Raw genomic sequence first — 14336 nt, 5'->3', positions numbered from 1 at the left:
ACTTGCTGGACAATTCTGAGTCAAAGTCAAAGAATAATCAAGTCAAGGAATATACAAAAAGCAGATATCACTCTGAGCAGCCAATCTTTGGAAACCCTTTTTAAAAATATGAAAGCCCTGACAGTCTCCTTCAGGCTGGATCCAGTCTGCTGTAAATCATACCTTAAGGATAGGTGCTGCGGTTCTTTTCCTGGCGACTCAATATTGAGTTTTTTTGTTTTTTGTACTGTAAGGATCCTTGTGATTACAAGTTCCAAGAAAAATTATACAATATTCTGTAGCAGCTGTGATAAACATCCATCCTGTTCACAGTGGGATATTGGTTTTTGTACATTTTTATGAAAAGTTATTACTTTGACAGTCTGGCTCCAGTGACCCTCGGCATGTCTCTGTCAAACACATACAAATAGAATATCCTCTAATATCGTCATAAACATGCACAGATACAAACAGGCCTGGGGATGACTCACAGATTTGAGAAACTGAAGTTTAAAATATAAATAAATACATCACAACCTATACTTGGTTGTCCCACTGCAAAATGATCTCCTGAACATCAACAGTAAGCTGTTAAAATACTATTTTATTTTTGTCTGATAATGTCAATGCAATTATGATTCTAACCTAACAAAGGTGAAATGGAAGTTGCTGCCACATTTGCTTAACAATATTACGAGTCAGTTGCCCCAAGAACACAACAAGAACCAATTTTTCCCATACTGCGTGTTTTGTTTTTTTTGATGAACTTACAGTATCGTAAGAAACACTTCAGGTTTGTGCAGTAAGCTCAATATATGTTCAAAAAGTTTAAAAAAGTAAAATAAAACAACACAGATAAACACCTGATTTCCCCTGAGAACTTAGTGCGACTACCGTGTGCCTGATTAGTATGTCATAGCTAAGATTCTTATTTTAGCAGCCACAGGACACCAGTGTATAAAAAACATAACAAGAAAACTTTTGAAAATTGATATTGTCAATGGTTTTGTCGAGTTTATTTTAATCAAATATTAAGTCAAGTACTGCCACCTGGTGGCTCCAGTACAAAATATACCCTTGAACATTAACACCTTATTAAAAACCACAAAGATAAACACACCATTTCCCAAGCCTATAGCAGGCTCTTCTGTATGTCAAATCTCTCACACCGGGTTTATATTATATCACTTTCACAAATGAGTTTAATGTGAAATTTATACTGAAATTGTATACTGAATTTGTGGTGTTTTAAGCAGGAAATACTCGACTTAAATACCAGCAAAGAAATAAAATGGGAAAAAGTATCTCACTTTATATGCAAGTCACTTAGATGCATATAAATTATTTCAACATAGTGCTCATAATGTACAGATATTCATGAGTGCTGTATTCCATCTCAGTTTTGAGAACTGCCATCAGTCCCATCCAATTCTCCATTACTATTTTTATTGTCACAAGCATGGCTGGTAGGCTGCCTCATAGTAGGCACCAATCAAGTTTTTGTAATGAATTCTGAAACATCTAACCTGCCCCTATACAGTTTTTAATTATTTTCAAATTTTCAATCTTATCAAATAAAGTTCCGAAATAACTAAAGAGATTACATTTTTGCTCAGGCAGAAGCATACAAATAATAAACAACAATGGGCATGTACTAAAAACAACATTAACAAAAACTGTAAGTAACATCCATTGCTAGAAATAACAATTATCCATTCCACCTATCTTTTCATTTTCTTTGATCTCTTCCACCATTTATTAAAGAGTTTGCATGTTTATTTAAAGACAGTGTTTTATACTTTTTTGATTCCCTGCTACAAAGCCAGAGCGACATCTGCCAGGTTGTATCTAAATTGAAAAGTTTTGAGCACTCCTGGTGCTGCTATAATAAAATGCAGCTTTCAAGAGGAAATATTTATCTGCATAAGTAAAAACCACAATGCACAAAATAAAAGGTTATTGCTGGAAGTTCTGTACTGATGATAAAGTTCTATGTAATTATGCCTTCCTTTAAGGACACATAAAATGTTTTGCACTACTTAATCTGCCTGAGGCAAATTAGAAGCTACTTGAAAATCCTTCTGTCCTCAAAGGCAATTTAAATGGATTTTGTTCTTACCGTGTATGGTTTTTAAATTTCAGGAAGTAATGCAAACAGTCAATGCACTGATGTGGCCCAGGTCCATCGCAGCCGGCATCACTACATTCTGGGTGGCAGTGCCCTATAACAATTAAAATGGCAGTAGTACATTATTATTTATGGGAAACTTCAGTACATAAAATTTGCAATCCATTCTCACCATCACTAGAACAGTTATGGGTTTATTTAGAAATTCCATTGATATTTCATTGGGATTGGATATTTATGACACAAAAGTTGAAGGGACCTGAGGATATGCCATGTCTTGGGGTTTTATTTAACATGACCATTTGATTCATTTTATTTTATCTCTTTATATACACTAAATCTATGCATGTTTATGTCTCTGGCTCTATTAACTATGGCATTTCTGAATTAACTAAAGCTGCCACCTCAAATACATAAAAACTACATATTCAATGCACTGTTTTCAGCAAGGGATTTAGTTTCAGCTGATCATAACAAAATGCTTCATTTTGTTATAATTGAGGGGACTTTCTGGTGATAGACAAATTAAAAAAAAAAAATTAATTTATTTACTTACTATAAGGACAGCATCAATAAAATGAGTTCTAAGAAATGGTGTTGTACTTATTCCTTCACAGTTGTAATTCTAACTGCTATAAAAAAATATACCCGTATAATTTTACAATAATTTATGCAATAAGTCCTGCTGTGTCACTCGAGCTTTCCTAGTCTGCAGGTTCTGAAAGAAAAAAAAAAAACACCACTGGGCAGGCTACCATATTTTCTGCTGTTATTCTTTCTATATTTTTGGATACAGTAGCAGTATAATCTCTGCAAAATGCTGAAGGAAATTAAATAAAATAGACGATTTCTGAAATTTACTTCTTGGCACCTCCAGTTACAATCTGCCATTCAACGCATATTAATTTCTTAGAAAAGCTGCGACTAACAAATGGGACTTCACAATGAAGTTTTTAATTATCAAACATTCTTCTTAGCTCTTTTTCACCTCTGCATTAATCATTACTAGTTCTGCCTGTCTGCAGGATTCTTTACTTTTGTGGTCAATAAATGGACTTGGCTTGACTTGCCTAACCTGAGCAGTGCACAGCCAACTGGGCAGAGTTCCCAGGACTCCCATTTCAGCCAAGCAGAGCTGGCTAATTCAGAGCAAATAGTTTACTTTGTATTCATAAAAAATATTGAAACAGTAAGAAATAGCTACCCTACATGCTAAAATGAGGTTACTGACTATACCCACCAATATACTCATCCATATAGTAGTCGTCTTGAACTTCCTCTGGGGAACGTGGTTTCTCTTGCTTTAGATTGTCAAATGATCCCTGGTAGGAATAAGGATGAACAGATGTCCCATAGAGAATTAAGGTCCACTCCTTAAGCTTTCCTAATTTTTCCAGGATAAAAGAAAATGCATGGTTAGATGTTTTTAAGACCCATTCAATCGGAAGCCACTTGGTCAAATAATACTATTTTTATATACTCCATAAATTTTGAAAATTATCAACAAGATTGCTGCAAAGAAACCAATTAAAAAAGGAACACAAGACACAACAAAAGGAACACAAGACAATGCACTGAAGATCAATTATGAGATAGAAGTAGGAAATACCTTGGCATCTGCAGGCCCTATGGGGCATCACCATGACGGACAGATGGCCTGGTTGGGAGCAAATAATGCTTCACCTTAAACTCTAGTGGGAAAGTACAGTAGCCCAGCTGATGGCACTAATAAAGCTGAAACGTGGCATAAAGAAGCTTTGTAAAACACATGTAACCTCAGTTTCACTCATGGCTTCCCCCTGGGTGAATCTTGCAAGCAACTACACCACTATCCAGGCAAGGTTGTTCCTTAACCCCAATGACCACTACGTTGTGTGTTCTATGATGGACACTAATTTTATCCATTGCATAGACATTTCCTTTATCTTTTATTTGCTAAGCATTGCAATGAAAAAGAATTGTCAAAAGCCATTTTCAGCTATTCTTCAGCCAGGAATAAAAAAGAAATGTAATGTTTATTTTAAAATCATACTTGTTGTGTGCGAATATTTTAGACAGACAACCCATCCCATGTTATTGTATAACCATGCAAAAAAACCAAAATATACATTTGAATAACTAAATAATAAAAAAAGTTAATCGCAACTAGTAAAGGAAAAAGTTTAGTTTACTACAGAACCTCTTCACAAAATTCATCACTTTGCAAAGTTATTTCACAAATATGATAAAAGATGTCAGGTAAATAGATGGAAACTGAAACTATGAACAATGATATTACGAAATGTATTGTTTAGGTAAATATATAATTGGAAATTAAGGGGAAGTGTCTTTAGGACTTAAGTCATGAAGCACCTCTTTATGCAAAGAGTTGTAGGAAACTAGAACAAACTGACAAGATATGTTAGTTGAAACGATGATATATTGGGACATCTTGGCTATTAGCTAAACCGAAGAGCAGGATGGACTAAATGGTTTTCCCTCATTTGTGTTTTATGTTCTAATATACTGCTCCAAAAAATCAGAGGAATATTTAATCATCAGTCTAACACCAAATCAATTAGGCTTCAGGGATATCAATTTGTGCAGTTAAGGAATATAAGTGATTGTGAATCAACTAAAACCTGCTTTGGTGTAAATGACAGTGACAATAGATGCACTGGAGTGGCAACAGCAAGACAACCCTCAAAAAGTGAATAGATTTGCAGGTGGTGGGCACAGACAATTGTTCTCTCCTTATCCTCCCTGAATTATTCTTCTCTAGTTTTGCAATTTTGATAGTGTCCTTGTCACTACTGGTAGCATGCATGAGGTGGTTGGTACCTGCAGCCAATTCAGGTTGCACAGGTAGTCCACCTCCTCCTCCTCCAGGATGGCACATCCATATGTTCCACCACAAAAATGTTTGCTGTGTCTCCCAGCACAGTCTCAAGAGCATGGAGGTGATACCAGGAGACAAGCCGTTACACAAGGAGAGCTGGACAGGGTGGTAGAAGGGCATCAACCCAGCAGCAGTACCAGTATTGTTTTCAGTTTTTCATCACCCTTTAATCTGGGTTACCCTGTAGGTACCTGAACCCTTCTTCAAGCTTAACGTTTATTCCTTTTGAATCCCTTACAATGTATATAAAATATCTCTCTATTATAATAATAAAATCCTGGGAGGAGACGTGACTTTTTCAGAGAGATAATTTCACATCCTGCGAGACGAGACTTTGTGCCAAGAGATTTAACCATGCCTGTGGCCGGAAATAAAAGACAAAGAGTAGATGACAAAGTAGAACATCGTAAAGCATTAAAAAATGTTGGAGCGATACACATGCAGAGCAGGTTAGAGATAATGAAAGTACTAAAATTCGAAAAATGGAAATTAAAACTCGGGGGAAATAACGGGACAGCGAAAAGGGATCGAATATATTGTTCGGATTTAAACTTTAAGTTTCATCCCAATAAAGAGGCGTATCCACGAGAATTAAAAGATTTGTTGTTTGGTAAAAGTGAAATCCACATATGCGAGAGGCACAGACACAAATAGGCTGGCACATGGTGCAGGCCAGGGGGTTGGCGAGCAAATTGAGCAGGGGACAAAGCCCCCTAGTTTTATTAAATATACTTTTTATATAGTTTCCCCTTTTTATAGAACAATTCTACTGAAGAACATTTAGAATTCAGACATTAATAAAGGGAAGAATGTTACACATACCCGGTGTTTTATGATTTCGTATTTGTGAAGGGCTGTCGTAAATTTCAAGTATCCAATCACCCGCAGCTTTCTCTCCCCAACAGTGAGTTGTCATGAAATCCCAGTTTTTAAATCCTTCCATTGAATGATCAAATAACCTTAAACATGAAAAATGAAAATTTGCTGAAAAATCATGAACTTTAAAAAAAATCTAACATATTTTAAAATAAAAAAGTAAAATTTTAAGTAAACAAACTATACAAACCTTTGACCATAAGAAATTATTTCAAATGCTACAAATATCAGCTAGTTATTGCATTCAGAGGAAACCAGAACAAACATGAAAAAAATTAATTGTTGTTAAAAAAAAAAAAGCAAAAAAAAAAAAAAAAAAAAAAAAACTATATTTAATTGTATTTAAGACAGCAAGCAAAAAATACACCTTCATTGTTTTTTCCTGTGAAAGTGAAAAAAAAAACTGTCAAAAGATACTCAATGACTCTAAAGTTACTCAATGATCCTACTATGGTAACTGGACAAAAAATGTTTCATTGAACTGTACTGTGTAGGATTTAGTAAGAATCATTGATTCCTCAGAAAACAGCTCTAAAAATCCCAATTCAATACTACTTGAGTGTTAAAAACTGCTTGAAACAGTGGTTAGTGCTGTTCTCTCACAGATTTAGAGTCCCACTTTCAAGTTATGTAAGGTCGCAGGATTGAGTATGCATACTCTGCTCTTGATTGTACAGGTTTTTTTTTTTTTTTGCAGGGAATCTTATTCCATCAGACACTGAAAATACTTAACAGTTGGGATAACTAGCAACAAATAAATGGCCCAGAACTGGTGATTATGGGTGTGCGTATTGCAATGGATCTGTTGAAGGCTCTCCTGTGCCTGATAAGATAGGCTCTGCTCCCCAAAAGTTGGTTTACACAATGGACAAAAGAACTAAGAACTGGGAAGGGATTTGCTACAAAAACTATTTTTTGAAGTTACTAAAAATATATATTTTAGTAGGTACTAGTATATCTAACTAACTATTGCTTTGTAACTAAAGACCCAAAACATGCCAGTAGGAAGAATATTTGATATACTGAAAATTTGGGTATTGCAGGTAAACTTTTCTTTACATGAATTTGAACACTGTGCTAAATCACGTACAAAAATGTGTCTTGGGTATTTAAACAAATGCTAGCTTTGTTTGAAACTTGTTTATCTTATCAGGCATACTTTCAAAATTTCTAGCATATTCATATTTTTCACATAAAGCAGCACTTACTGCACCTGTAAATTTAAAGTTTTTTATAAAGTATATATATATTAGCCACAAGTGACAGCAAACCCACAAGCACACCTCACTACAGACAGACTGATCACACACAAGCAGCCATCTACCATACAACTTCTAATAATGGCTTCTTCCATGATCACGTGACACTTTGGAGGATTTGGCAGCTTATAAGAGAGTTTTCGAAAATCCTTCAGTAATTTAGAAGACACAGCAGAAGAAATCTGATTATTGAAACTGTATCACACTATTAACCCAATGTGAGATCAGACCAAGAGAATTACTTCAAGACTGAACTGTTGTCGTTAAACAAGAAAACTGCTTACCTTGAACATTTATATTGCAGAGAGAGGATATACACCTTCTGGGAAAGGTATTTGGTAATAACTTTGGATTTGTGTGCAAAGCTGTAACACATCATCCATCAACAGATAACAAGCTATGACTTGCAGACTTCAGTGGAACAAGGACAAGAACCAGTGCGAGCAATAACAACAAGCTCCACACTTTTATACGTTTTAGAACTTGTCTTCTATTCTAAACTTTAGCAGTGCAGAAATGATTGAAATACTGTTATACAAAAGGCTCTGACTGTAGTTTCATTAGCATTATTTTCTACCCAGAGTTGTTTTTTTTTTTTTTTTTTTATAAATATTCTCAGATGATTCATGGCAGCTGTATGAACTCACAAATGTAGCATCAAACACAGTTAGGAAGCATACTGGTATCACAAACGTTTCCATTTTACACAGATTAATGACCTGCTAACAGGCAAATGTCAATGACTACTTTTACATAAACACAGTATATTTAAAATTATTTTGTACATTTGATATTTCTTTTTCTTTTAAATAAATACTTTTAATTACAGAGAAAATGTTTACTGCAAAAAGTTACTGACATGTACAGTACATGCCATTGAAGATTTTAGTATATGCTTGACTAGAAATATGGTAATTAGGTTAACTTAGTCTCAATTCATTTCCTTAAAATACATCATTATATATTGATTATTAAGCACCAAATTAACTTCTCTTGTTAAACTAACTAGACCAAAAATCTAAATATAAAACAGAGCACAATAAGAGGCCTTTGACTGTCTTGTACCTGCAGCCACATGATTAGTGATCCGCATTGGAACAGCTGGCCATCTATACCACCTTTCAACTACTGAAGGAATGCAGAACATGAACTTGCTAATCAAAGCTTTCATCTTGCACTGTCACAACAGATAATAAATCTTTGAAGTTTAAACTAGACCAAACATTGACTTGCACGTATTAGAAGGATGTGCATTGATATTCAGAATGAATAGAAAACTCTACTGTGATTTGCTGCCACATCAGGTTAGCATTTTTTGTGAATCTTAACAGGCAACAATCAACTTTTAATTACTGAAATGCAACTAATAATCATTTTGTAAATGATTAATCTGCATACTATTTTATTGATTACTAAGTAGACATATGAATGTTTGTTGTACTTGAATTTTTCATGAATAATTTTAATATGTAACTTAAATACAAGCAAGATAAAGTCATTCAAACAGCTTTGCGATTTATTTTTTTATTTTCTTTAAACAATGAGATGGGATATGGATGTGAGCAAAGTATATTTAGTTCATAATTAATCAGTTTAAACAAAATGATCAAATAAATATTTACATATGTAAATTCACTCTAAGACCCTGTCGCAGGAGGCTGGGGGTCAGACCCAGCCGGGACGCCTGGAAGGACCGAGAGGTGGCAAATTTGTCGTCCGGGCCACGAGGGGGCAACTGTCCTGGAGCAGAAGAGGGCCACGGAAGGGGAGCAGGGAGGCTCAAGCCCACTGGGGCCCGTATCCACCGCCAGGGGGTGCCCCGAGACTCATGGAGCCCGGGACATATTTACTTCCGCCACGCTCCTGGAGGACAATCCTTCCAGGGACACCTGGAGTGCTTCCGGGTGCTCTGCTGATGCTTCCGCCACACCAGGAAGTGACGTCAGGCAGAGCACCAGGAGCTCATCCGGGTAAGGATAAAGGGGGCCGCCTCCCTCCAATCAGGGAGCCCGAGTCGGGAGCAGGAGCAGGACGAAGCTCCTGTGGAGAGAGGACAGGTGGCCCACGGACAGAGAGAGAAAGGCCCGGAGTAATGGTGATTGGGGCAAGAAGCAAAGTGTGTTGTGCGGGACAGTTGAGTTGTGTGTTGGAGAACAGAGAAAATAAACGTGCATTTTATAAAGATGCAGTGTCTGTCTGATGGTGTCTCACACCCATTATAAACATATTTTTTAAAAAGAGACCTTAAACAGAGATGTACACAGATGCTTATTCATAGATGTAATATATACAGCTACAATATATGTTCCTTATGTTTCTAATATTTTTTTCTAAATCTAAGAGTGCTGGCTCAGCTATGGGTATTCAGAGTAAAGTGTCATAATAATGTTTGTAATGTTTAAGTGATGCCAACTGAAAGTACATTGCAGGGGACATATTTATTGAAGAGAATGCTAAGGTAAACCAATTAAGCACACTTGTGGACAAAGTGTATTAAATAATTATATACAGTAAGCTAAAATTTCCTGTAGCAGTTAATTTTGCCACAACCGACTAGTGTTTTGTTTTGAAGAGGCAATCTCTGTATAGCAACTGGTTTTTTTTTGTTCTTTCTGTTATTACAAATATAATCACATTTAACCATTTATGTATTCATTTATTAACTGTTTCAGTGTAAAGTCTATATGTTGTTTCTTCTTAATATTTGATTTTACTGTTTGACAATTTCTTGTCACATCTTAAATATAAAAACGGACATGATCAGGGCTGACAATATCTGCATTAATCAGTTCATTCAACTTTAAATTCTTGATGTTCGTCAACAGTGCTTCTGCTTTTTGGAAAGCCAATGTACACCACTACATTGGTGTAATATGCTCAGTATTAAGCCATCAAAAATCCTGTGCTATTCAGTATTGTAGCAAACAGAGTTTCTGTATTACACATAAACGACTTCACGCAGAACAGTTCTGCTAAAATAAAATGTCATTTTTGCTTCCGACTTAGAAGTAGATGGGATGAAGTGGGAGATACTGTTCACACCACACAACGCTTTATTGCCAGCATTCAGTAGAACTCCACCTGTCGCTTTTTCAGGGTACTCTTCCATGCTAACTAAAGAGAGAAGGCTGAAAGAGCACAGAAGCATTTCATTTCAGAATGTCTGGGTTTAAGAATATAACACAAGAGTGTTATAAGTTTGTTTTACAGTCTGCACATTTGATCCAATCTGAATTACAGTAGAATGTTTGTTTTCCTTTTAAAAAAGGCTAGCTTTCCAGCAGCAGTTCAGCGTAGAGAACTGCTTCAGATTTTCTTTCAGTTTGGATCAGCTGCAACTGCACTAGATTTAAAAAAAACATCTTCCAAGCCAGGCTGATCACTTATTGGGTGTGACTTATTTACAATTTAATCACTAGAGAAAATAGTGAAGGAATAATATCTGGCAAAAGATGAGCATGCTGATCTACCTGAAATGAGTGTAGCAAGTGCATTGAACAGGTCAGTCATTACTTTACTTCAGTGTACACTAAGTCTGGCAAAGACCAGGCACTGCTTATAACCTGCCTAATACCACCCCTGTAAACCATGGTGGTGGCAACATCATACTATGGGGGTGCTTCTCTGGACCAGGGAGAATGGTCAAAATTGAGGGAAGGATCAATGTAGCCAAATACAAAGAGGTCCTTGAAGAAAATCTGTTCCAGAAAGCACATGATGTCAGACTGGGGGCAACTGTTCACCTTACGGCAAGAGAATGCCCAGAAGCATATAGCCAAGTCAACACTAGAGTGTTTTGGGAGAAGTCTCTGACTGTCATTGAATAGCCCAATCAAAGCTCAGACTTAAGCTCTTAGAACTTCTGTAGAGAGACCTAAAGATGGTAGTTTACAAACATTCCCTATCCAATCTAATGGTGCGTTACAGGATCTGTCAGGAAGACTGGGATAAAGTACCCAAATCCAGGTGTGCAAAGATTGCAGAAAGTTACCCAAGAAGATTCAAAGCAGTAAGTGCTGTCAAGGAGGCTTGTACAAAGTATTGAATTAAGGATCTAAACACTGAAAGAGAGATTTTAGTTTTTGACTTTTAAATAATTTGAAAACATTTCTAAAAACATGTTTTCATTTTGTCATTATGAGTCGTTGAGTGTAGATCGATGGGCAAAAATGGCACATTTCTTCATTTAAAATAAAATCAACAAAAGGTGAAGAGGCTTGAATACTTCTGAATTCACCGAATAACCAAAACGAAAGACCATGCAGCCCAACATACTTGATATTTGAATGCCTCCAATGGGATTGTAATATAAGTGACTTCTATGTACCTACAATTGCCTTCATGAAGAATTGTAATATTCTGCAAAAAATACTAATTAGTTTACATTTGTCATCCTGACTCCTTGTTGAACAGCTGTTACATTTACAAAAATACTTAAACTATTAACAATGTCTCTCCATTTTGCTTGATCTGACTATATTCAACTCCTTCCATTTGTCTGCATGCCTCAGTAGCTCTTGTAAAGACTTCCTAACAGAAGTATCCATCTATTTATTGTAACTTTCAAATAATCTTATTCTATTACAGAATTATGTTGTGTTGTAATCTTTCTAGGTAATTTTAGATGGATCACCCCTAGATAGGACTCTGTGTACGTATGTGAGCTCCAAAATGTACTAGTGACTGAAACAAGGCTATTATACAGCTTCTGTTCAGTTTATATATGCATGCATATTCTAGTTATCACATCATCATACTATGTCCAATAAATTGCTAAACAAGCCTATTCTATTACAAGGTAAGGAACAGTTAGAGCTTCTCAACCACAATTCACTGCAGGGAACACAGTTGGACACATATAGTCATTCCTTCCAAGGCTAATTCACAGTCATTATTTAATGTATTTTGATGTTCTTATAATATAAGAATGCACATGCAGCATCATTCCAAATGTGACCTTATGAGTACACTGCATAGCTTAAAGCGTTACCCCGTTAGATATGGACTTCAAAAATTAAACGAAAATCATACCACTATTGTATGCAATCTGGCTGTGAAAAGTATGACTTGGCTGTCTTTACTACCTGAGATGAAAATTATTATGGTGTTATTGTATTCCTTATTTTGATCTTCTTTAAATACAACTTTATTAATTTACATTAAAATCAATTTGTCACATATCTCCCCATTTTTGCTAAGGTCTACTTATATGAAATTTAGCAGATTGTACAATATCTTCCAATTCACTTTATATGCTGTTCCCTGAAAATTTAATCATCTTCTTTGTTACATTTGTTCAAAAATAACATCTTTAATATGATTAAAAAAAAAAAAAACAACAACAAAGTAGTGGCCCCAGAATTGCACTTCTGTCACAAGTTAATTTAAGAAAAAAGCAACTTCGTATCATAACCTGTATTGGCAAAACTAGAATCCTACTAACTGCCAGATTATTACCAATACATAACCTCCTCTGTATAACTGTTTTTATTTATTTACGTGTCATTGAAATCAAGCTAATAACTTATGCATGGCATATTCTCATCTGTTTAAATAATGTTAGATAGTTGGTTTAAGTTGCTCAGCAATTTTCTAAAAGAGTTAAAAATTTGTGAAAATACAGAATAATCATCATCAACTTTGAGAAATGAAGTATAATTGTTACATGGTTTTGTCTAATTAATGTTAGAATTTTAATACTTTGCAGCACATCACTCTATATTATCATCAAATGTCTAATATGATCTGATCAATCCTCTGAACAAGTGGCTAGTTAATCTTATGTTTACTGGTGAAAATACAAATTAAATGTATTTGCTACTTTTTAATTAGTATATTTTTTACTCTGTTTATTATAATGCCACAGTGGTTACTGGTACATTTCAAAGTGTGAGGGACCAATGATTAAATCTCATTCCAGTCTTTGCTTCTCTGGAGGTTGCAGAATATCTGTGTGTCTCTGGGTACTCCTGCCTCCTCCCATATACAATATACGTCTCTCATTACATACTAAAAATGAGCTAATTATGCAAGAATGTTACTGTGTCTATGAGTGACTGCAGAATGGTCTGACATCTCATCCAAACTTATGTTTGCTCTATGCCCAATTCTGTGGGGATAATACTTCACTGTTGACTATTCTCAAGAATATTATTCCTCAGCTTCATTTCACTTTTTTCATCATCTGTTTTAGCAGCCTTATTGAAAATATTGTTGCCATTTTTTTCATGTTTTTTTTGTTTCATCATATTTTTTGTTACCTTAATTGTTCTAATTTTTGACGTTAAGTTATCCCACATGCTGTTTTAAATCTACTCAACTAATCCTCATACTTTCCCGCATATACAGTAGAAATTCTGCATCTGCTGAAAATTTTCCTCTTAAAGCTAAATTTAATAGCTTTAGTTCTTGCCAATTTATATTGCCAAAACATGGATATCTTGAAAAATAGTCTTGTGATATATGTAACATGAGCTTTTCTGAGTTATACAATAATTTAAAAAAAAATCTTATTTTCTAGCATAGACTTGGTCCAATCAACATCTGTACACACTTAATCTCATACAAGTCTGAGTTATTCCTAAGTATTGAGAGAAATCTTAGTTTTTGGGACTTGGTGGGGGGGTGGTTAACCGTTACATTCTCTTAGACAATACAAAGACAGATTTCTGAAAGCTTTTGAAATACATTTAATCACCACAATGGCTATCCAAGAAACATATTTCAATTAAAATGAAAACCGTATCTACCTAAATTATTCCATAAAAACATATTGCGAGGTTTGTGCTTTCTCTAATCTGGGAAGCTGTAATCGTTTTCATTAGCGTAACCTCTACACAGTAATGCTTGCATTAAGAAAGCTCTTCCTAATTTTTTCTTGTTATTTAATTGGATAACCATTTAAATACTTCTTTAGCAAAAAGAATCATCCTTTCTACATCAGAAAGGAAAGGGTATACAGCAGCTATTCAGGGAAGAAAAAAAAAAAAAAGGTAAAAAAAAGCCTTTTCAGTGACTATAAAAAGACAGAAGCATTGTGCTACCTAATTTGCAATGCTATGACTGGGTACTGATGCTAGTACTTTGTTGAAGTCACACAGAACTCAACTTGTACCTGCATGTCTAACTATGGAAAAAAGATCCTGCACTCTGTCTCCTCTTTATACTCTGTGACTTATGCCCCAGCATCTACAAGTGGATGCAAATGTACTCAAAT

General features: G+C 35.2%; 1 protein-coding gene across 4 annotated transcripts in view; it reads right to left on the bottom strand.

Annotated features, from left to right (window-relative positions):
* The window catches only part of pcsk5b (proprotein convertase subtilisin/kexin type 5b), a 522800-nt gene that overhangs the window by 215738 nt on the left and 292726 nt on the right, over positions 1-14336 (bottom strand). For all 4 annotated transcript variants that reach the window (XM_028802364.2, XM_028802367.2, XM_028802368.2 and 1 more), the window contains exons 13-15: positions 5808-5944; positions 3348-3491; positions 2099-2201 (exon numbers count right to left, since the gene is read on the bottom strand). In XM_028802364.2, the coding sequence (XP_028658197.2) occupies positions 2099-2201; positions 3348-3491; positions 5808-5944 (384 nt within the window). The remainder of the gene's footprint in view (positions 1-2098; positions 2202-3347; positions 3492-5807; positions 5945-14336) is intronic.

The sequence above is a fragment of the Erpetoichthys calabaricus genome, chromosome 5 (genome assembly GCF_900747795.2).
Source record: "Erpetoichthys calabaricus chromosome 5, fErpCal1.3, whole genome shotgun sequence".
NCBI classification, from domain to species: domain Eukaryota; kingdom Metazoa; phylum Chordata; class Cladistia; order Polypteriformes; family Polypteridae; genus Erpetoichthys; species Erpetoichthys calabaricus.
Note: the sequence above shows the minus strand (reverse complement) of the source record. Positions and strands in the feature narration are given on the sequence as shown.